At 36.7% G+C, this 25,759-nt stretch overlaps 1 protein-coding gene across 3 annotated transcripts in view; it reads right to left on the bottom strand.

Moving 5' to 3' along the window:
• SLC38A6 (solute carrier family 38 member 6) overlaps window positions 1-25,759 on the bottom strand; it is a 43,156-nt gene that overhangs the window by 14,943 nt on the left and 2,454 nt on the right. For all 3 annotated transcript variants that reach the window (XM_034061988.1, XM_034061990.1, XM_034061991.1), the window contains exons 4-8: window positions 22,077-22,129; window positions 18,965-19,004; window positions 7,838-7,916; window positions 3,143-3,225; window positions 2,601-2,659 (exon numbers count right to left, since the gene is read on the bottom strand). In XM_034061988.1, the coding sequence (XP_033917879.1) occupies window positions 2,601-2,659; window positions 3,143-3,225; window positions 7,838-7,916; window positions 18,965-19,004; window positions 22,077-22,129 (314 nt within the window). The remainder of the gene's footprint in view (window positions 1-2,600; window positions 2,660-3,142; window positions 3,226-7,837; window positions 7,917-18,964; window positions 19,005-22,076; window positions 22,130-25,759) is intronic.

Raw genomic sequence — 25,759 nt, 5'->3', positions numbered from 1 at the left:
TGAGCATAACATTCAGGTTTAAGTGAAAAACACTAAGACCTAAAAAGAGATACCAGTGGAAATAGAAAGCCACACCAAAAACATTGCAAAAAACTAAAAAGTTATAGGCTAAAAATGTTCTAATATTCTCAGCGATACTGCTTTTTTCTACCCTGCAAGGGGAAAGCAGGAATCCCTTTATCCCAGCAGTACTGACAGCACTCAACAAAGAGGGGATCTCTATGCTTAGCATTGTTCATTACACACGGAAGGTTCCCGATAAGCATCATATTTTACTCTAGGAACATAAATGAGTTTGAGAAAAAAATCATCAGGAATCATTTATACCTTTGTTGAACAAGCTACCAATAGCACTGTCTCCACAAAAAAAAAAAAGGGGGAAATCTTTTAAGGATTACATTTAGTTTCCTTTCACTTAGGATTCAAGTCAGGGAAGTATTCAACAATCAGAAACAAAAGTGCTCAGACCTCACCAAATCTGGCTTTGAAATAACAGTTATATGTATTTGTTTTCTCCCAGATGAGCTCATCTCAGTGTTTTCACCTTTTTTTCCAAGTGAGGACTACAGCCAGTATATTAACTTTAAAAGAAAAGATACTTGAAGCAACAGAGAGCAGACCCGTGACCTGTCAAAGCAGAGTACAGAGAACAAAGGCCTCTACACCTGTTGCTCTGTGCACTCACTACACTATATTGGCTGAGACTGACTATTATGCCTATATTTCCAGAGGCTCTATTAAAACTGTGCCTTGCTTACAAAAAGCTGAACAGATGGTATGCACTTGAAAATGCACAGAATTATTGTACATGCAAAATACAATTGTATGACTTCTGTATGGCTGTTTCCTTCTGGAACAAATTAAAACATATCTTCCATACAGAAATTAACATTGTGCAAACTAAAACACCATTTCAACAGCACATATCATCCACTTCAAAGCAATTAGATACGAAAACTAAAGCACAGTTAATGCTTTTGAGTTCCAGTGCCTAGAAAAGTCAGAATATGCTGTGAACAGTATCAGTTTTCTTTAAATATCCATAACAGCTTTAAAATATTTTGACCTCAGATTTACTATGGCTGTTTCTTTGTCATTTAACAACAGAGTAAGCATACAGATGCAACCACTACACAAGAAATCCAGTAGCCTGTGTACTCCTCCATTAGCACTTTCTACCTACTTTTTTTTGCTAGAGAATCAAAACTAAACCCTATCTTAAATCATCCCACCTTAATATGTCTCCACACAAGTCTTCTTTACACAGAGGCCTTTCTGGAGCCCAAAAATTGTTTTCAAATGTGTCTACCCATTACAACAGCTTCCTTCACAGATGCATACTCATTCGCATTGAAATCCAGGAGCTGAACTTATTTCGAAACTCTTACAAATACCTTCAGCCAAAGGCCTATTTCTGCATTATAGTCAGTGCTTTTCCTGATTTTTTTTCCTTTTTTTTAAAAAAGTTAAATTTTAGGAGAGAGGTCAAAAGTTAAGGCAATTTATAAATATTATAAATGAATTTCCATTAGCTCCAGAGAGGCTGTGGCTGCTCTTCAATGTTCAGTTTAGGAAGAATACTTCCCAAGGTTCTACAAACACTGCAATTCTCCAGGGATACCCTAGGGAGATGTTTTGACAGCTTTGAAGTTTGGTTTTATCACATGGTTTAGTTCCTAATGGATTGCCTTGGTCTCCTGGATGGCATGTTTGTTCAACTTGCCTTCAACTCTGTTTATCCTTTTGCAAAACAGGTATTAAATGCAAGCCAATGCAAGCCAGAATGACAGGGAAGAAGGTGAACATTTTTTCAGGCTCCTAAATAAGATTCTTATTTCTATACCTAGATGACAGAGTGTGAGTTGCTTGGTCATACCACATATTACACATGTGCATTAATACACTTTTTTCCCCTGTAAAAAGAAAAATTGTACAACGTAAAGGCACATTTTCCTTCTCAGATCTGCCTGGCAGGTCTCACTTTTGGTATTTGGAAACATCTACCTCACACAGGCCTTGAGAGAGTGAACATCAGGGTCAAAAAACTCCATATGGCTCAGAGAAAAGAACTTTTCCTTTCAGTGCAGAAGAAGAATAAGGTCATTGACGTATTAATGAATCTTGTAAACCGCCTTAATGAAGTTCTAGTTTTCTTTGCCTTTTTTTGAACTCTGTCACTCTATTATACATGTAAATCTAATTTATTTGGAGTATATTAAATTTTCTTCTGCACTAGTTGCAGTAAGTAATAGTTAGAAGCTAAGAAAACAGAATTCCATTCCATTCCATTACTAGTAGGGAAACAAAAGTGTATGTGCCAGCTCCCTCCACTGCACCATCAGCAAAACAGAAATGTTGTTACATTTACCAGTTCAAAATATAATTATTTTAAATCTTTTCACATGCTTCAAAGTTCATCTCCATTTCCATGCCTCAGCAAAACAAATGTAAGCAAGCACATACTGAACTTCCAGAAAACTCTCAATTTCATATAAAAACTTAAGGGGGGAGGGGAGACAATTAATTTCAAAACAGGCTAATGAAAACATTCAAACAATAAGGAAAAAAAAAGTAATCTGTGCACAGCTTATCTAACTTACCACAAGAGCAAAGTACACCGTAAAGAAAAATGATAAACTACTTGTGTAGCCAAGAAAGCCTGTAAAATAACAGTAAAAATAAAAGAGAATTTATAAGGAAAGTGATCCTAATATACAGCTAAAGCTTTACATTTTAGGCATGTTTTTTAGGCATGTTTTCTATTACAGTGCTTGGTATCTGGGGCTTAGGACTCAGAATAACAACATTCCAACTGCCTGTCACAGATCATTTATGTAGTTTTGTAGGGCAGAATTAGAACTGGCTTACCACTAATGGCATGCTGTAAGTAAATGCAGCTCTTTAATGTTCTGCTGTAAAGATTTTATTTTAGTATTGCAGACAAAATACTACTGCAACCCAAGTAATAGGTTAACTAGGCAGGGCTGGAAGGCAGAACACACTGCAACAACTTAAATAATCCCCACCATCACCAGCCCCCTGCCAGTTAAAATAAATAACCAACCCATTAAGGTTTTAAAGTCTTCAATTGTAATTGCTACTAAAGTAGAATAATATTCCGTTCTCTCCTTTAATTACTCACCAATTTTAGGAAGAAGCGCAAGAGGAAAAACAATGCAGATTGAAGTAATCAGTAACAGCAGTCTGCCATCAAGGTACCAAGACCTGTCGGAAAAATCTACTTATGATCTGATATGAAGCTCGAGTCCTAAAAAAATATGTTCTACTTTAACACTGTGATCTTAAACAAAATAGCCACGAGGACAAGAAAAATAAATAATTTCCAGTCTCACATGTTATTTACATGAATCTGTACTCCTGGTCTCTATATTGTGACATAAAACAGAGCTCCCAGATTACAGGATGGCGTTCTGCTTCCTCGTTACAAACCAGCACTGAAGGCAATGTTCCATAAGCAAGAGTCTGCACGGATCAGGAGCCTCATCTGTGCAAAGCTATTTCTCAGCAGCACAACATGCAAATCCCTGCCTTTATTCAAAGCAACAATCCAAGAGCAAGGGCATTTCATACTCCGTAAGTATTTATACTGGAAATTTGTAGAGTAAACTACTTGGATTACACCAAGTTGCATATTTACACAATTGTAACAAAGAGCAACATCAATTCCTACTTACGGTTGAACTTCCCTTACAGTTTATTACTCTTACATGACCTTAGTTCCTGACCATTTGCAAGCGGTGTGAAACAGAAAGCTAAGCTACTCAAACTACTTGTTTGGAAATTTGCTTATGTTGTCTAAACATACCAACTTTCTCTTCTGCCCACCTTTTGTTACACCTACCATCACAACATTCAAATAACAGAAGAAAATAAGTCAGTCAACTTTCAGTTAATTTGAAATGTTTGCTGTCCAGAGGAGATATGAAAACAAACAGCAATAAAAAGGACTTTCTTATCTTTAACTTTGCACAAAGTGATCACTTATTTCTTGCATACATCCACACAAGAATTAAAGGGGATGGAAATTATGATACTGAAAGCTGCTATAATGTTTAAACATAAAACTATACATGTGGAAAAAAACATGGTAGAGGTGTATGAAGTTAATACATTTAAAAAAAACCTATTCAAATATATTTTACTTCAAAGTATCAAAATCTCATCTGCAAATTGAGGAAAGTACAGATGGGTAAGTTGTTAAGAAAACAGAAACATCTTGGGGGTGGCTCCCCCTAACTGGCAATAACCATATCCTGTCCTGATAAACATCTTGCACATCAGTCTCTGACTTTACTACCTATAAACACCTTGGCCTTTGACCTTCAAGTTTATTTAGTCCAGGATATGGTTAGCACCTAATAAACAGGCAGCACCTCAAGTTATCATAAGTAAAGTAGCATAACACCTGTGTTTAAAAAAAAAAATAAAAATCACCATATACATATATTAAATAGTGGCATACATCATGGACAACCACTTGTGTCATTTTTTGTTTCAAAAAAACCCACACTGTATTAACACAGAAATTTCAAGTTTGAGGGCATCTTCACCACATCAAAGTAACCTAGAAGCCTGCATTAAAAATACTCAAAATATATCATTCTTAAAAATAAATAAAATATATACTACTAGCCCAGGTCTGCTACTGCTACAGTGAGAAAGCAGCTTTCTGAGATCTGCTCCCTGCTATAGTATTCTTCACGTTTTTACACATTTAGCATACATGTATTTTTAATCTTTTTCTTTCTGTATGGTGGATTTTCAGGTTAGAAATAATAATAACATAGCAATATGCAAAAGCATAATGAATGTTCCACTAGATGTACATGTGGGACCTCTGGTTTAAGCCTCCTGATTCCAAATATGCAGGAAATCCACAGTTGCCATCGTAGCTCATAAGCTCAGCAGGACAGAGGGAAATTTATTTTGGTTACCTCATGGTAAATGAAAAAACATTTTTTGGCGTCAAAGCGGTGGTGGGGGTGGGGAGGAAGACTGCAATGAGGTGATGGGAAGGAGAAAACAATTTCGTAAACTTCTTATTTTTTTGGAATACCAGTTCTTTTATTTAAAAGATCTCATAAAATCTCAACAGTGGACCATTTACTAGTTAGCAATAAATGTGTCCACTTTCCCCTCAAAATACTGTGGTAGAAGTACACTTATTTTCCAAAAGAGGATGTTTTGACATTGCCTTTAAAATCAGTTTGATCTGCAAATATAATCTTATATGATAAGAGTGTTCCAAATATGAAATATGAAATATAAATCCTTGACTCCACTGAAACTGCTTTGGCATGCAGATGTTCCTCCACCTCCCCCATATTTTAAGTAAAAGCAGACATTTATAAATTGCTTTAATTTCATTCCTGAATGCAACAGGACAAGAGATTCATATGTTCTAAATTAGGATCATACTCTCAGTCCATATCAATTATATAACACACAAGCAAGACAACTTAATTGCATCAATCATATCCTCCTGACAGGGTCATTAAATGTTAACAGAGGGCTCAGAAATTATAACTTTTTAACACAATCCCCATTTGAAGCTACATTCATGTCATCAAAACTATGTGGAATTCTGGTTATGCAGACAGACAAACATCTCATCTCGCAATTAATAAGTGCTCATGCAGTATGTTTTTGTTTTTTAATAAAGACACCAAGACGCATTACACACTGGCTCAGAGCCTTTCAAACACATGCACACCTGCTAACCTTCATCTATAAAAATAATTCACTGTGCAAAACATTCTTTAAATGGCTTTCCCAAATGTATGGCTTGGAAGGATTTATGCATATAAAATATTTTCACAGATAGACTGACACTTTTGATGCATTCTAACTACAGTTAAACATAAGTTCTGCACCCAAATTAAAGAGTATCAAATATTATAATGACTTAACAAAACAGTTGCGCAACCACATCTGGTTCAGCTGGTGTCCACTTGAAGTTTGATTAAACTAGTCATCATTTATGCCCTTTCCACAAATAAGTTGCTAGTTAGGCTTAATATTTGATTACCTATTTTTGATGAACTATTTCCTGCAATTTAAAAAATGGTCAGTAAAAAATTATTCTTAAAATCTGTGAAGAAATAAACAGAAACATAAAATCATGATCTACCATGGCAATTAATCTAGCAAGACATGAAACACAGGTGTGGGCATACAGAGAAGGTAAGCAGCATGCATGTACCTGGAATACTCCTTGACCATGGACTGTGTCTGAAACAATCATTTGGGCAAAGAACAGAGAATTCAAATTGTGTCAAATAAATATCTTAATGGAAGAACTCCCAATAACAGAGGCAGAAACAGGACAAGACCCAGCTGACATTCAGCTTACCACTCGAGCTGTAGTTAACTATTCCTGTGGACAATTTCAGCTCTTTCTAAATGCAAAGTATTTTAGAACTTCATTCCCATCTCAAACTGCAATTTCAGCTAAGGAAGAAGTATAGGTGGTAGCAGTGCTGACAGCACACTGAGCATTATTACAACAGTTCAGATGATTTGCAATATCTAGTTAAATCACTATAATCAGTCTGCATGTTCACCAGTGTTTGCATCTAGAGATCTGTGCTAGGACCTTGATAAACAACGCATCACCTTGCACAAACAGTGCTGACATAAAATTAAAAGCAGTAGTAAGTGACGTTATGTGCTAAATCTGGGGACAGACAGACTGGAACACACACACAGCAGATACAGTAGCAGGCTCAATATCACTGTGTATGAAGAGTGGAGTTAAAAGCATGATCTTGAAGGATAAGGCAATAGCACCCAAATAAACTTATGGCTACCACACCTGCAAGAGGTACATTAGCTGACTCAACATATAAACATAAAAAAAATAACATATAAAATATAATGGTTAAAGGAAAAAGAAGTCTCTTACTAAAAACCTATTATTGCAAGGGCCAGGAGGACAGAAAGCAAGATTACCACGTCTTTTCTCAAAATGGTCGTTATAAAATGGAAAACTTCTAAATGGCAAGATATAAAATGAATTAAAGTATCTTCGAACTGAAAATTCACCCACAACATTCAGGAATAATATAAGCATCACACAGCCTTAAGACAATTTCACCACATGTCAATCCAGAGAAAGTTTTGAACTCAAAACATCTGAAAATAGCAGTTTGGGAAAACGGCCGTAACACAATCTAAGATATACACTGCTCTGAATGACAGCAGCGCTGGGACAACTCGAACAAGGTATCTCAGTGCTGAAGCTGCAATGTTTGTCTCAGCACAGATATTTTTTGTGACAGTTCTGAGAGAAATCCAAGAGACATGCTCCTTACATACAGCTTTCTTTACTGGAAGCCAAGTTAGAGAATTATAAATCAAGTCTGGAAAACTGGCATTTTTCCCACGACAAGTCCAATTACTGGGGCAAGACAGCAAAATACTGAAATTTAAATGTCTGATGGTTATTGTACTGTGGTTTTGAAATATGTGAAGTGATAACATGACAGCAGTTTAAATGTTTCTCTTCTCCCACCTGTCCCCTTCTGCTTCCCCTTTAAAATTTTTACAGAAGAGGCATTCCTGTAGATGGAAGTTTTGCCAGACTTTAAGGTCATCTGATGGGAAACCGTAAGGGAAGAATCATGCTCTATGTGTTTGCGCTGCACAAGGCTTACACATGCCAAATACATTTCATATTCCTAGAACTTCTGTAAATAACTAGTTTTTTCAGCATGTGAGATCAGAGGGAAGTGTCAGTACCCATCTCCTCCAGGAGTACTGAGCAACTTGTTTCTTCAAGACAAACACAGAACACATATGAAACATTTTTCCTCACCCACTCTTGTCTTCACTTAAGAATCCTGCAACAGCACCAGGAAGTTCAGACTTGACAATTAAAAGGTAAGATGACATAGCTGCAAACAGAAGCAAAACAGATTTAGTAGAGGGATACCAGTATCTGACTGTAACAACTAGCATGACTACAGTTATGACTGGAACATCTCAGTTATATATTAGACACCATGGCACCAGAATCAATTTATTTTCTCATCTACTTCCTTTAAAAATAGCTGCAAATCCCTGAGTACTGTATTGATGTTAGCTGATGCCTCCAAAAAGATTGTTACAATGCGAGACTTGAAACAAGGAAAACATAGTCTAAAAGACTGAAAGGCAGAACAATATAAAATACAGGCCTGACCTTTCACCTGGGAATATGGACCTACCAGCTAGAGACACAGCTTACTTGGCTGCAGCAGTTCTTCCTCTTTACTCTTTTTAAGACATCATTAATGACAAGAGTATATAATAACATTTATTTTTATCAGTACAATACAGGTTTTTAAAATAGTTTCTATTGTTGTTTGATTGCTGCTGTACTAAATGAATACATGATAGAAAGGTAAAGAATAGGACCTGAAAGAGAATTTTGGTGGGTTTTTTTTATATACTGCATGGCTTGGCAAGAGGATTATCAGTGACAGATCTCCACTCCTCATGCTAAACCCCCCATCAAGATGATCCCAACAACAACAACATTAACTGCAAATCAGAAGAGAAATTGTTAGTTACGCTTATAGGAGTGTCAACTTAAAATTGTCCATTAACTCTATTCTGAAGAAAGTAAAGATGCATACACATAAATCCAAAGGCTACTTCACTGTATCACTTTTCTTCTTTAATGTATAGAAGACTCAAATGCACAAATGAAAGGGTTTTTAAATTACAACTTATACTAACCTGGTAACTTCACATACTGTCGTGTATTTTTTTTTTTTGCATAAGCAGCAAGTGTTCGTATGAATCAAAAACCAGCAGAGAATTACTCAGAAAAATCAAGCTTTGTAACAGCTTCAGTGAGTATCAGAACCTAGATGAAACTAATTCCATCCTTCAGCAGCAAGTAATTTTAGTGACATGCCAATGAAAGTTTACTTACATTTAAAGCTTGTCAAAAACCATCTGTTGTATACAAATTTTACTGTTCTGCATTTACTAGTTCTTTAGAATTTCACAGCAGTGTATTTATCACTGCTTTAAAACATATATTTTAAAAAGCTAAATCAGCAAACTTCCATAAATTGACTTGTGAATAAGCTTGTGAGGTTTTTTCTTTAAAGGGATATTTTGAACCTTAAAAATCCCATGTGTACCCATGCACTGCTGCACTACTTAAATTCTAAAGAAAGGTAATGTGATCTCTATAAAAAAAGTGAATTCTATTAATACAAAGTGACATCTACCTACCGCAAGGTTAAATTAAAACCATTTGGTAGGTCACTAAATAAGGGAATACTCACTTCTTCCTAATTAAAAGCTCTGGTTTTTTCCAGTATTCAAGTGTATTTCCCTGTTGACATGTAGCTGTCAGTTGTGTCTGGTGGGGTATTTATCTTCTGTCCTGACTTTACTCTCCTATTTGCATACAACAGGATGTAGATTTAACCAGAGAGAACCTTACCACATGCATATTTCTCAATCACCAGAATTTGTAAGTAAATTAACACAATTTCTCACGCTAAGCTACAGGCAGATGCATATTTCATCCTAAGCAAACACAGATTTTTTAAAAATTCAGTGGGGCAAGGAAGAGAAGAAAAATTCCTTTAAACTATAATGGAACTTTATGTACCCATTTGCCTTCTCTCTTGTATTATACAATACTTTACACACAAGCAAGTCATACTTTTCATTTCTTTATGTCCTTCAGAAAGATTTCAAAATTGCTTCTTTTGCAGCCTCAGCTGCAGAAAGCTTCAAGTTAATTTCCAGCTCAGATTTCCTCCTAATATGCAATCTGTCACTCTTCCCTTGCATTCCTATTACCCTCTGGCTAATCATTTGATCACTTATCCTTTGTTGTGCGCTTACTCTTTGTTTTTAAAAGAGGAGTCCAATTTCACTGAATTCCACTCCTAAGGGAGCCAATCATGAACCAAGGAACTTGCACATGCTAAACATTTGTATGCAACTTTCTTTGGGCATATGGGAAACAATCTCACATAGTAAGAGTTGTTGGTTCCCCCCCCCAGTTTATATTTGTTTGTTCTACAAGATGGATAAATACCCTGATGCTTAGGCAAGACATTAACCTCACACATAAACCTGACTGGGATACAGTTTAAAAAGTCAAATCCTGCTTTTTCCTTTACTTATAAACACAGCTGTAATTCTCCTCAGAAGCAGCAGCCCCTTGTAGCTTTACTCAGCATGAAAGAAGAGACACTAACCACTGTATAACTCAAACAGACTACAAAGTGAGGAAAGAACATTGTTAGTTTGTTTTTTTAAAGCTGAAACCAAAGCAGCAAAACATCTTCAAAAAGGGCACAGCAACTTGAAAAAATTATCTCAAGTAGGAATAAAGAGTGACAGACAAAAAGTCATATATTCTTTGCCCCAAATAAGAAATTTTACTGAACTTCCCCACACCCACCACAACCAAAACCATGCCAAGTTATATAGCAAAAATTAAACATCAGCTATCCTTGGCAGACTTAATGTGTAACGGAAGGAAGAGATTATAGAGTCACAAGGCTAAACTGTGACACAAGTAGAACACAAAGAGCATACCTTGTGCTTTGATTTATTCCACTTTGAAATATTGACTTCCTCTGTCATAACTTCAGTGTTTCAATGGCTAACTTCAGAGGCACCTTTTATCACATACAAAAATTACAATAAACCTACACTCCCCATCAGAAGTCAAACCTTCAAAAAAATTTGTCAAAACCAACATTCTCTTTAGAGCTCACCCTTGTGAACTCTGTGCATGCACACAGTACAAGGGAGCAGCACTTACTGCTCTTGCAACACATTCTCATCCTCTAAGTTAAAAAAGAATGTTACCTTTTCTTCATGTCACCTCTTTGCAACATGATATATCTACCTTTAGCAATGAATGAGCCAGGTTTCCTGTAGAACAAATGGTGTACATTGATGGAGTTTGAGGCTTTAGCAATATGCAGATGCAGCAAGTACTGACCTATGACAACATGAGCAACCTTCAGAGAGTCACTTCTAATTTTTAGGTCCTTATTTTGCATATATAATGTTATTTAAAAATAATTCTCAGCATGCACTAAGAGCTACCTGATGGAGAACTAAACAGGTCTGAACTTCTCAACAGGCTATGACACAGAAATGCCATAAAACAGTATTCAGGAGACATAAAAATTATATTACCAACTTATTATTCAATAGGCTTACCCCTGTCTTAAAAGCAGCAAGAAATTACATACTTAAAATACACATCACTTTGCCATGTTCTAAAATATTAGTATTAAGCTCTTTGACAGAAAAAAATAATAATTATGTTTGCTGAAATATGAAACACTTGTTTTACACTTTCATTATTATAACCTGTAGTGCCACCACAAGATATGACTCTTTAAATACACATACCATGCACACATTATTCAGAATATCCTTATAGTGCTACAATACTGTTTAACATTGAAAATACATGCCCCTACCTGAAAAACTAACAAACAAGCCAACCAACCACAAGCTGCTGCAGAAAAGGGAAGCCAAGGTTGTACTTCTAAAATTGTTCAAAAACTACCTCTTCTGAAGTGGCCTAGTATTAAAATCAAATATGTTGAGTGGCTTTTTGGTCACCAGAACACGCATCATAAATTTTCCTCACTATCCTACCCCAAAAGAAATCTATTACTTAAGTCTACAGCAATTATGCTGGAGAAACATGTACAATAAACTTATGTGTAAAAAAATACACCATATTGCTTCCTTAGAAAATGACTGGTGATAAATCCCTTCAAATCATTTAATTGAAGGGACTGAATCTAACTCTTCTGGTTAGTTTTTCTAACCTACCTCTACAGCTGATCATATTAGAGTGCTATAAAGATGTCTTACATTATTAAGCCCTGTGCAAAAATGGAACCAAGCTACCCTCCAAACTTCACAAAGGAGAAAATAGGGGGCCGGAGAAAAAGAGAGTGTATCACTACAGCCAAACCGGCTCTTCAGCTGCTGCTTCAAAACAGAGGGATGCCGATCTGGGAGTCAGGAAAAGTAGAGCAATCTTGAGCCTCATCTGGAGGAATACCAGGTAAGGCAAAGATTCCTCACAAATACTTATGTGATAATAAAGATAAATGAAAATGCTTGTAACTCTCATTCAGTCAGTAAGATTCCAATTTCCCCCCAAAATACTGAAAAGATTAGAGGCTGAGAGACAGAAATAGCAGAATAAACACTACCAGTTGCTGCACACTCCAGCCCAACCAAGCTGGATCTTCCTTAGCAACTGTATGTGACAAACCTCTCTGGGTTCATGTCTCCCTTTGCTGGTATGAAATTTGTTTAAAATTGAATCCAAACAAAGTTACAAACTTCCAAAGAAAAGCAAAGGATTTTAAGAAAGAAAGTGAGAGGATTTCAGTAAGCACCCATTATTCCTGTCAAAGAATTAGAATGGAATAGCAAGATAGGAAGAACTTCAGTATCACAGTGAGCTCCTCTTAAGTAATTTGAATTGTGGAAACACCAGGGATGATGCATGGATGCTGCTGAAAACCATCAACTATTTCGGCCATCACATCATATGGCCTTAAGAATATGCTCTTTTGTTTTCATTTAAAAAAACAAAAATATGAGGTATTCATTCCAAAAAGTCTCCCAATTACTTGATGTACTGGCTTTAGAGTTTCCTCTTTGTGGAAGGTTAAGGAAAAAAGACATCTTTGGATTACTTGTTTTTAAATACAGACGTAGAATGGAGCATGTAAAAGGAGATGCAATGCTTGTTCATATCCAGAAGTTTTTAGAACAGAAACAGGTTGTCAACTTCTTTGATAGTCTTCACATTATGGACAGTCATCCTGCTGATTTTCTGCTTCCCTGCTTCCCTGTCTTTCTAACTTCAGCTTTTACCTGAAATATTGTGGAATTCACCTATGGCAAACTTAAAAAAAAAAAAAATCCTACTTATTCCATGGGGAACATGTGGGCAGCAGATTTATTTTGGTAAAACTTCATTAGTTGAATTGTATTTGCACAGTTTATTTGTAGAGTTATGGTAATAAAACTGAAAGGTTTTCTACACAGACCGTAATACATTCCATTCTGAAAAACAGCTGCAGGTTGGGATTTTTGTTGTTTGGGTGGGTTGGTTTGTTTTGTTGTTTGGCTGCTTTTTGGTTGTTTTTTTTTTGTGTTCTGATTTTTTTTTGGGGGGGTGGTGGTGGTGGTAGTTTTGTTTGGTTATTAATTTATTTAAAGCAAGCTTAATATTCCTTACATTACCAAACCTTCCAACCACCATTCACTGTAATACAAAAAACACAAGAGCATGGGTCATCAGTTGTTAAATTAGTACAGGAGCTGACAAACCTGCCCTTAATTAAGGCAGCTCTGCACTGGAAATCCTCATTTTGAATCAGTAAGGATAATTAGGCTTTCAGGTCAAAAGCAAACCGCACTGTGAAAACAAACACTCGAGTTTGTTTCAAAACAGAATTAGATTTCCCACACTTAAAGGAAGCTCAGTAATTTCTTCAGGTATTAACAACGCAAGTCTCGGCATGTAACAGGCTGTGTTTTATTCTCCCATGATTTGCACCATGCATTTACCTTTAAAGTTTGTAGAGTACTGTACTCTGCTTACAAAAGAAGGTTATTCCCACCCACTCCAATCTCAAAAAATAGGTGCTCCATTTAAGTTTGAGACAAATTTTGTAATTCCTTTTGAAACTATATTTCAGAAGGGATGAACTGTAGGCAAAAAACTGCCAAAATAAACAAACAAAACAACATCAAAACAAGAAACAACAAACAAGCACCCCCCCCCCCAAAAAAACCAACCCACACCAAGACAACAAAACACCACCACGAGAAAATAACTCGCAAAACCAAAATGCCCACTTAACTTGATAGAACAATGCCTTCTTTAGTCCATGCACAGCATTTCTGTGCACTAACTCACAGCACGCATGTACTCCCCAACCAGATCTGCAAGTTAAATACTCGGTAGCTTACCTCGCGGAAAGCCATGGGGGGTATGAGGCAGGCAGAAGGCGGCCGGCGGTCCCCGAGGCGCCCTGCTGCAGGCAGCTCTGCGGGGCGGCCCCGGGGTGCGCAGCCCGCCGAGGCCAGCAGATGGTGGTGCGGGAGCGGGGCCTGGCCTCGCCGCCGGACGCGCCATCCCCACAGGCTGCCCTGGCGTATACACAGGCTTCTTCCCGTGACTACACCCCTCCATTTGCTTCGAGAAGCTTGAAAACATGAGCGCTACCCAAATGTAAATACTTATGTAGCATGGATTACAATTATAGCGGGATTTCCGGGTGTTGGCTGTCACGCTGACTGCATTAACAGACCATAAAATCCAGCCAAAGAACAGCATCTCCCATCAGAACTAATCCCGTAACTTCAGTTTGCTGCCCACAGCATTCAGGCAGACCAGAGGATAAAACAGAGATATGGAACAATCATTTTTCCTTATTATTTCTTCTTATGAAGAACAAAAACTCATACTTTTGAGGACGTTAATTACAGAATATTGAAACAAAATCTGCGAGCACCAGTTACAGAAAGTGCACTTCATTAAACTGTATTTATACTAAAAAGCGAGTACTTCTTTATAAAATTAAGGTAGGTGTCTGGAAAGCTCAGTTCCGAGGAGTAGCTGCAATGATGACCAGGGTACAAGCCAAGGAAGGCAAGTTACTCGCACTGAGCTGCAGCACAAGCGCTCCCTGCGCACCTCAGCCCATTGAAAGAAACTGAGAAAAAATAAAAGCCTGTTGCAAGAAGTCCTCAAGCAGACCACCTATGCTACAGAGTGGCACTGCAGGCTCTACTGTTGCACTTAACCCCACTGCTAATAAATTTTAAATAATTAAACTCATGTTCTCAGCAGTTCCAATTTACATTTGTATGTATTACGGCTACCAGACTTTGTGAGCGCAGCCATACCTCCCTACAATGGTGACCTTCCCCTGATACCAGCCCGCAGCTCAGAGAAGAATGCTGTAAAACTCTCCCCATACTTCCTGCTAGACCTCAGTGCTGAAGATTTGTTAGTGTTGGCAACAGGCTAATAGCTGCTCTTGTGCAATACTTTATTGTGCTTGTCACCATTTTTCCACCAGCCTAATTCCTTCTCTAACATTGTTACATATGCTTTGAGATTCCTACCGATTTTCCTTCAGACACACAGCTGTGGACTGTCCTTTTCAGTCACATTCACAGCAAGGACAATTCCAGGAGAAATGCCTATCTTCCTTTTTGGAAAGGAAATGTCTATCCTTCCTCTTTGGAAAGCATCTAGGAAGCTCACAGAACTTCTATGACAAGAGAGCGGATGGGCTGCATGACACCGAGCCATGGCTTTGCCCACTGTGCCTCATCCATCACTACCTAGAAGCACAACACTATCAAAACAATAGCAGGGACTCCTTCCAACTCCAGTCATTCTGGGAAGGATGACAAACTGCCGGCAGAGCCAGCAGAACCATGTAACTCAAGTTTTTGATAGCAGCTTCCCTTGCTCCTTCTGCACCTCCAGGCATACAGGTCCCCCAAGGACGCTCTCATTTAAAGCATTTGAGGTCTTGTCTGCACAGCAGGCAAGAAATGGACATTTTGAAGATCACTCCACTTAAAAACAAGGGGTGAAAGGGCTGGGAGGAGCGGATGAACACAATAGCCTGGTAGCATGCCATTTGATAAGTTTCCTTTCTAGTGTCCACTCTGCAGCCCCACAGACACACTAACTAGCTCTTTCAAGAACAAGGCAGTTCACATATGACTAATCACTAGTTACTTAAAGGTCTGCTGAACCGGGCCGAAACACTGACAAATGGAACAACATAAAAACTAAGTTGCACTGGCCATCCTATTCAACCTTTTGGTTTTGCTTTTGCTTTATTAACAAATATCTATATTGCAAGAACAAATACCTATTCATATGAGGAAAGCTAGCCAAATAGTCTTGTAGTTTAATCACTCTAAGTTAAGAATCTGTATATATTCCATGAAGTCTTTCAGTCACATTTAAGATTACCTCAATTCACATTTGGATATTGCAAAGTTAATGCATTATCCTGATGCACCCTTAGTTAATCCTTGGTACTTCGTTTGTGATACTGGGATTGACATAACACAGTGTTCCAAGAGATGATTAAAAATCTGCAGGAAAGTTGAGCACTCATGTTAGAAATACAAGTTAAGATTCCAAGCAATGTATGTGAAATAATCTTTTTTTAAGCTTTTAAATTCCATACTTGACCAACAGATGCTTTCCCATAGCTGTACAAACTTCATTTTTTTTTCCTTTGGTATCCTGGTAGTAGAAAAATCAACTCCCCTATCTACACAAATCTGTAGCTGTGTGCAATTAGGATGTCAAATTCAAACTTGCACTTCAAGCTTTCTTTTAGAAAGCCAAAAATGACAAATTAGAATGCATAACTATATTAAAATGATTACTAAAACACTCTCTCTACCACAAATTAATGTAAATAGCTTCTGCACTCAAATTATTTTTAGAAGGGAACAGTCCAAACTGTATAAAAGCTCAGACTAGATGCAGATAGTGACAATAACCCTAGTAAAGTTGCTTATTTTAACCACAAACCATCATTCATTATCTCATGCTCCCCAATCACTTCTGAAATAAGATACCGTATGATGCAATGTACCCAGGTCTGATGATGGAAGAGCTAACAGAAAACAATTTTATTTTTAGCCTTACTCTGAAATCAAAGACACTGACAGAGGCTGGACATCTGCCTGCCTGGCACAGTGCTGCTGGTTCCTTCAAACAGACAGAAACGAAAAAGAACAGAACACCCGAAGTGCACTAAGGGCAGAACCCGTATTTAACAATTCCAGCATGGATCCCATTCAGAATAACCTGTGCTCCACAGTTCCATCACTCCCATTTAAAATTTGCAGAAGGGCCAAAAAGACAAGAAAATAAAACCCCTTTCTTTCTATGAAATTCTTCAAGAGTTAAAGCTCTGTGAGAGGGTACAGAATTCTGCAGTACAGTTATCCTCGAAGACAATTTCTGACGCTGCTGCTCTGCTGAGTTGGACTGTGGCATCACAGGACTCTGCCAAAGCCAGTTATTAAGGAGAGAAATAACACAGCCAGGGAGCTCTGTTCCTAAACAGAAATCTAAATACTGTCAGAAGCTGCAACAACTCCTTGCAATGACAGCAACAATAAATCTTCTGTATGGGAGAAGGTGCCAAGGAGGCTCAGCCTACAATCCATATTTCCATAGATCACCGTTCCTCACAGATTGGGGCATGTTTAGGCACTACTAGCACCACATCAGAGAAGGATAATCAGCTTTCTCTTCTCAGTGCATTTGAAAACCAACTGATCTTTGCAAGTGAACATATTGAATGCATGAACCATCTCAATGAAAAATATTTTGCCCCTGGAACCAGAACCAAATCAAAATTTTGAAAGCTTCCACCAAAACAAGGTCACTAAAAACATTTGACAGAAGAGTTTCAACTTTCAAAACCCTACATTTTTAACTAGTTAAAAGGAAAACCGCTAGTTGGCAAACCAGGCCCAACTTGTCAGAGAAGGCCGCTGCAGAAGATGAAGCAGTTTGATAGTATCCTGTGTGCACAAGTTCGGGGCTGTAAAGTAAATGAGCTGACTTTTATTGAAAATGACACAGAGAAGGTCATGAACTGCTATGAGGAAGAAAGGAGAGTTGTATTTCCTTTGACCACAGAGTCCTGTATACAGTCTCAGCGGGTTCAGAACCTGTACTGTGTATTCCTCCTCCTCCAGTACTGTCCATTTATTCACTGAAACAGGGATGGAAATTAAAAAAATCTGTTGCTACAGAACATCCTCCAAATCCTGTAAGAGTAAATAATCCTTCGTCTTGGAATTAGTATGTTCACTCCTGCCTGAAACTAATGCTTGGGTTTTTAAGGCCATTTCAATTAGACAGTTCTTATTACTGGAGCCTTTAGTATAAGAAAAGATTCCAATTTTAACAAAAGCAGATATTTAGTCTACTTGTAGGTCTGTACAGAGTTGCAAAACCCAGCAGTCACTAATTGTCTGGACTTGGCAGATAATCCTAAAGGAAATCACAACAGCACTGGAATGCTGTTTCCTTCTGTCAATGGACATGGACATGTGCATCTTCTTGGGGACAGAAGAGGAGCTTTCACATAATTCCCTCATCTAAAAGAAAGTATCCAAAACAATGAAACCCAAATAAAAATTGAAATTGTTCTGTTAAACAGTGTCTACTTTTAGACATTTCTAAGGGCACTACTAACTGTTAAGGATGTGAACATACCCGAGTAAGAGTTTGATGCTTAAGTGATTTTTCAGTACAAAGACAGCTAGTGTTATTTTATTATGCCATGCACCAAGGAAGACAAAATAATATTTCCACTAATGTGAATGGACAGTCCAGCATATGACAACATAGATTATCAGCCCACATGATGGAAGTCAGCAAACTAAACAATTCCCCAAAACCTCAAGGTACTGAACTAACAAAATAAAAAGCTACCATTAATAAAGAACATACGAAGCTTCATGGCTAACTACTCAGTTGTTTACAATCACTAAAATGAGTAAGTAATTTCTAACAGCAAAAGAGAAAACACATGATATGATAAAGAGCAACTACCAGATGCAAATGTATGGAACAGCAGACAGGAGATTATGCTTCCTCAGTCAATTCCAACTAGCAATGCCAGCTATAATGGATGTGTTCCACATCCTGTGACACAGTATCGGGCATAAATCCAGCCTCAGAAGTTTCCCCATCTACACCACAACTACAGCACTTCCATTTAGCATGATCATGTTTTCTTTAAGTTTTCTATCATTTTAATCAGTCTCTTAAGAACACTTCTATCTAATTACTGCCTTTGGTGTTTGTGGAGCTTTGTAGACTGCAGAGATTATACTCAGTTAATACTGAGCATATGAAGTTTCTTACCTCCAATATTCTGGATAATTATTGTAGTTGCAACAAGGACCTATAAAAAAAAATTGATTTCTTTAGAAAGGGTAAGGATAACTAAAATCGTATGACTATGGCAGTCATAAACCACATATGTATTATCTTAAACAGACCAGATGTAAGAGTGATAACTAGTACTGAAAGGAAGGGCATCTTTTCTTTAGTGAAGAGTTTAACACATGGAAGCTAACACAAACTAAAATGAATATGAAAGCAGAAAGTCTCCCCCAAAAGACCACGTTTGATTCTGAAGTGACAAAAAAGAAGTTATAGCATGAAGCCTGTAGTGAAGATGAGGTTTTTACATCACTGAAAACATGTAATCCCATTCTCACTGACATTAGGTGAGTGCAAATGAAATGAACATTTGCCTCTGAAAAGACTATCACAGCCAGCAGAGATTTGTACAAGCTACTACCTCACTCCATTTAACATTTTTAACTATCACGAATGTCATTATTTTTTAAACTTGTAATCTACATAGACTTTTGTTTAGCATTTGTGATTATTCATACTGGACTGATGTCCCTGCCCCCAGCATGGGGATTGGAACTAGATGATCTTAAGGTCATTTCCAACCCTAACTATTCTATAATTCTATGATACTGGAATAGAAATTATCACAAGTTATTAAAATATTTGTATGAATCCAAAGCATTAACTTCCAACTGAAAGCAACAACCCTAAAAGTGTCTAAAGTTTTCCCAGCTTTTCTCTTCAGTTCAGTTCTACAATAGTACGATCATCTAGCAGAGTTTTTATTTACTGCTGCTCTTAATATAGTAGGACCTTCCTACATAAGTACTACCACTAAGTCAACTTGGAAAAAGTTAAGCCACAGTTAAGAGAAGAAAAGCAAATTTGTACTTCTGAATTACTTTTTGAATACTTTCGAATTGCTTTTCAATTAGTCACCTAGAAAATCATATCAGATTCTAAATTAATCCAGTCAGTTCAAAAGTCACTAGGTCAAGTGGAAAAAGAAAAAAAATAGTATGACATCTTGGAATTTGCCATAGATGGAAACAAATACTTCATGCTTTTGGAAACGGAGGATCAGCAAACTGCCAACAGCAGAAAACCACCAATCTTGCAAATCTCCAAAAAATATGTTTGACAGGAAATCACCTTAAGGTTGAATAACTGCTGTACTTCAAGATCAGTTAACCAGTAGCTTAATGTCAGCCTAAGATTCCAGTTTAAATAAGGTCCTGCAGTGGTCTGTCTGTATCACTAGGAAATAACTCAGGTGAAGGAAGAGTAAGTACTGCTTTAAAGAAGAAAGGAAAACAAAAGCCATCTGTGCCTGACTGAGACAAGGAGCATTTAGGGACAGGATGAGAATTCAGAATGGCTGTGATAAACTAGAAAAAAGTCTAAGAATCAACAAGATCCATGAAAAACAATGCATTCAGAAAGTGCATCTCATAAATATATGATTTATGACTTATTACACTGCAAATAGAAAATAGTCTGTGATAACACAGCCAAGTAGCTTGAGGCACTCACAGAAACCTCAAATCTTGCTTTGGGATGTAGTACCTACCAGCCATGTTCTATCTAAAATACAGTCAAGTTCTCAAACACCTTACTGTGTTCCGTTTCACAGGCAAGTTTTAAGAAAGATCTACAAATATCAAAGATACTTCCGTAGAGAAAGATAAGTGTTCCAGAAAATGTCAGTTCAGCAGGAAGGTTTGGTAGACTTTGGTTAATTATTTTATCAAAACAACAGCTTACCAAACTAGAAATATTCCAGTGCTTTCCATGCACACTGAAAATTAGACTGGATGACTTTTAGCACAAATTATTTTAAGTCAAAATTATGAAAAAATGTATTAGGGAGAGTAAGAAAACCCAACTGATGTTGACTACATAGTGAAGCTGTGAAGTCTCCTTCATTTAAGCTTTTGAAGAACAGATTAGACAAACATTTGCCAGAATGGTTTATGCATGTTTAACCCTGCTTCAGAGCGAAGGCAGACTAAAGCACATTTTAATATCTCTTTAAACTCCACATTTCTATGACTTCTACATCTAACGGCTTGTAGCTAGTGTGTACAGATCGGCTCCTATAAGAAAAGTAATTTTATTTCATAGCTTGCTAATATCAAGCTTTATTAGGTCTTGCAGTTCACATGATCACATCTTAATTTTGATTGATAAATACTGGTCCTCACAGACTACACTCATATCAGTTTATTAATACTTACAGAAGTCTTACAAACACTTAACAGCCCACATTTAAATCTCAGTTGCACTAAACCAGAAGAAAATAAATAGTAGCCTGTTAAGCAGAACTACATTTACAAAATTATATTGTTTTAGTAAACCATTAAAATCACACATCTGTGTGGTCAAATTTGCTTTTAGTATCGTATAACTGAAACACAGAGCACAGAAGTAATATTAAATATGCAGCATTCATAAACAGCATTTCCTCTGCACCCAGTATCACTGGACAATGCTGTTAGGAAAAGTAGGCTCAGTACACAGTACTAAAAAGGCACAGCTCACATCATACCAAAAATAATTAGTTTGCTGGTGGCTTTTTCTTAATCATGTGAACACATGTAAGAAACATTTATCTGAAAAGTTTTTAAACACAAACAAAAACGTTAACATGTTTTAAACACACTCTTATTTGTTCCTATTATGGAAACTACACAAAAGGCAAGCACTTATCTTAGATCCCTGTTAAACACTAACACTTACCTGTCTCTTAACAGTTTACAGGAGAGGTACAATGGGACTGTAACAAACCTGAAATGGATTGCTGAGCCAAGCTGACAACAATCCCAGTGAGCATGCATTTGTATATGCAACTAAAAAATAAACACACTGACAAGGAAGTAGCACAAAATCTTGCATTTAAGGAATGTCTATTTTACAATTAACTAAAGTTTGGGCTTTCACAGACCAGATATGCTAACTGAAACATAGCAAAAAGCTACGTAACAGATTTTTAGTATACTAGGATGTCAGCAAACATACTACTTATTTCATTTAGCTCTCTCTACTATGCTTCTGATAGACAACTGTTCTTTGCATGAAACAGAAAAATACAAAGCTGAAAATAAACACTCACCTTTCCAGGTGATCCGAATGCAAACAGGCCAAGGTCTTCATAAGAAGTGACAGCTGTTAGCAAATGAAAAAAAGCTAAGATATTTATAACTTTAAAAATCACTTAAGAGCTCCAGCTTTGGGGTTTTTTTCCCTTCCTAAATGAATATAATCCAGGACAGAATTAAAGGAGTAATGTACGGTATTTTTTTTATTTACAAAACAGCTTTTATATACACTTGTAAAATACAGCTATCTGTTCATTCAGAGACTCTTCAGAAACTTCACTGAATATTAAAAATAGTAACATATTTTTAAAAAATAGTAGGACATGGCAAACTGCCTTCTCCCAGAGACGTTTGCAAGTGATACTATAGATGAAGAATTCTGAAGTTAGCCTCAACCACTGGATGTAAGATATTCCCATATTTTATTTGTTACACTTTCTTTTTCTCAATGAAGATGACAAAGGATCAGTTTTCCTCTTTTTAATATAATAAACATCAATCACCATCTTGCCACTTTCAAAAACTTGGCAGTATTATTTTCAAGAGAGCTGAAAGTAAACACCTTCCCTAGTTGAAATATATTAGTTAAAAAAAAAAACACAAAGCAAAACCAAGAATCCTGCCCGTAACTGCACCTGACTTACATGATCACATTAAAATAGCCTGTGGTTTCCTCTACGCTTTTGTCAAGTTTTAGCTGAAGCTCACTTCTAATATTGCTGGTAACTCAAACCAATCCCTCCTCAGAAAGAAGGAAATCATATTAAAGTTTTTCATTGTTGCTCTGTATTTTGTTATGAGAAACTCAAGCAATATCAAAAAGATGAAAGTATTCTCAGAAACACCACTTACTTTCTCAGTATATAATAAAACAGCCCACAGTTGTAAATGCCTCAAAGGGTAGTATTAATCTCAAACCCACATCTTTTTATTGCTGCAACACTTGCTTTCTCTTCTTTGGTTCTTTTTGGTACAGTACTGCTTCTACTCCCATCACATCCTAATCTAGGGTTCTGCCCTGCAATCTGAGCTGCTGGGGGCAGACCTTCACACCTGAGTGAAGTCCCACTGAAGTAAATGAAACAACACACAGGAGACAGACAGTTCACAGAGATCAGATGACAGGACTGGAGACTCACACTGCTGACTGCCCAAGCTTAGGCGCTTTTATTTCACTGAAGATCTGCACACAATCAGAGCCATGCTCCAGAATTAAAAACAAACAAACAAACAAAAAAACCCAAACAAAGCCAACAGAAAACCTTCATTAATTCTCTCATATGATTTTCTCATGGGCAATGTTTCACATTCTACTCTACTACTTACACCAGTATGCTTTAACAAAATAAATGTAATGACAAAATTAAATGAGCCAGAGTCAGTGCTCAGCATAAATCTGGACTAATCTCTTCTCTGTTGTTACACTAATATGAGATGTAATTAAACAAGTACATCTTACTAGATTTCACCCTCTGCTTTTCCTTAGATTTCTGTTTATAAAATGGTGTTCACAAGAAAAAAGAACAAACAAAAAACAAACAAAAAAACCCACCAAGAATGAAAAAGGCATTTTAGAATGCTATTTCCAATAGCATAAAATACACATCAGTAAAATGTTGAATGTACTGAGGAGAGAGCTGGTTTTGGTTTTACCACAGAGGAACAAATACATGGCATACAAGTATGACAAGGAAAAAAAAGAACATTTTTTTCCACAGAAACCCAAACAGCAATATGAAAACTTAAAGTATTCTCTATAGTAATTCTGTTTCGGTAATCAATTTAGTCCTGTGAACACTGGGAAGCACTAATGCTTAAATCACATTACTGCTGTAATTTCAAGGATATCTGGAACAAAAAAATTAAGGACAATTGCTGTAAAGATAAATGAGTTCTGCCTGATTGGCTTGATATCTGTTACACTAACGCTAACTGGAAATTATCCATTTAAATGTAAAGTGAAACTGGCAAGTAAGGTACCAGCAATATTCATGACCAACTCAAAATCAAACATAAAAGCCATGAAAATTCGAAGTACATCCCACTTCAATTCCAAATTCCTCTAATTCACAGAGTAAGCTTAGCCTTTGATAGTCCAAACCCCAAAACACTGTAGGTCATACTGAATTAACACCAGGAGAAAACATGGACTAAACTAATCAAAATCCGGCACTTGACACTTGGCAATATTTTTCTTGCTGAGCGTTACAGCCTATGCAGATCATGTGATTTTGTCAAAGTCCAAACCAACATAATTTAAAAATTGAAGATGCTTAATTTTAAAACTACAACCAAAATGCCTGTGCTTAATAAATCCTCATCTCTGGTTAAAACTGAGTATTAGAGATTAATTTTCAGAAGGTATATTATAGGTCAGCTCTCTCCCAGAATTACTTCTACAATTTGAAAGTCTGATAGAATAGTTTACAAACCCTTCCAACGATTTTTCTTCCTGATCCTTTAAATTTGTCTAGCTCATTTTTTTATATAAAAAATAAATTAAAAATAAATCTTTCCAATCTGTTGACATGGTTTAAACTTAATATAGTAACATTGTTCACAAACGCATGTAAGTTTTATAAAGAAAAAATGCTGAATTACCTACTTTGGAAGCAAATACTTAAGATTTTGCTTTGTCAAGACACAACAGGTTGTATTTCTTGCTTTTTAAAGACAACATTCCAAGGAAAAACATGAAATGCTATATAACATTGAATTATTTCAATGATTTGCAGGAATTACTGAAAATATAGTCTGAGAGAAACCTTATTTTGAAAGCTAAAAAAAAAAACAACCCAAAACCCAAAAAAACCTTAGAACACTGAAGGCCATATATCCAGGAAACTTATCTAGACATAGTCCTCATGTTAGTTCTACCTGACAACATTAGCTGATAACTAATTACTAACTGTAAAGACCTAGTTTCATTCAAGAGAAATACTTCATTGTGTCCTTTCAGTGGTATTCCTTGCTTTCAGTTGTGTGCATTTAAAAAATGCTTTTTTGAGGTGGACCGCTTCCTTTGGACAACAATGCAGGAGTTAAACTATTCTTGTGTATTAGGTCTCCAAGTTCATCACACCAAAAATTTTCTTAGTTCATAACGTTTAAATCCTTAATTTCCCTCTCTCACCAGTAGTTCATTTGCAAGGATCCCTTTATTTTAACAAACAACATACTACCACTTCATGTAATACAGAACTTCTCAGCCTCAAATGAGAAGTGAACAAAGATCATAAAAATTTACCTTAACTTCCCCCTTTTTCTGCCTCTTATGGATCTTTCTAGCTACTTGTTTCAGGTTTCAATTCCTTTCCAATAAGCAGAGCTCCAAGAGGAGAACAAAAATTATCAAAGTCTTAATCCCAAATCATCAAGCAGCCAAAAATATCAACCATAAAAGTAACCCTACCTCTGAAGAATATTTTTAAAGAATGTATGAAGATCACTCAACAGATGAAGACAGGCGCAGCAGATCTAAGAAGAATCAGGAAGCAATCATCTGAGAGACCAAAGCTATCTACAGAAAACAAAGCCAGTAAGGAAAGAAACAGAAGCTTTCTCCCACCACCTTTGAAAAAAGGAAAACAGATGAATGGGAAACAATAACCAGGTGACTGAAAGAGATGGAGATTTCCTGTTATAATGTGATCTTTGTGTACAAGAACTCAAGGAACTAGGCTTGTTTCAATTAAAA

This window comes from Melopsittacus undulatus, chromosome 4 (genome assembly GCF_012275295.1).
Source record: "Melopsittacus undulatus isolate bMelUnd1 chromosome 4, bMelUnd1.mat.Z, whole genome shotgun sequence".
Taxonomy (NCBI): Eukaryota; Metazoa; Chordata; class Aves; order Psittaciformes; family Psittaculidae; genus Melopsittacus; species Melopsittacus undulatus.
Note: the sequence above shows the minus strand (reverse complement) of the source record. Positions and strands in the feature narration are given on the sequence as shown.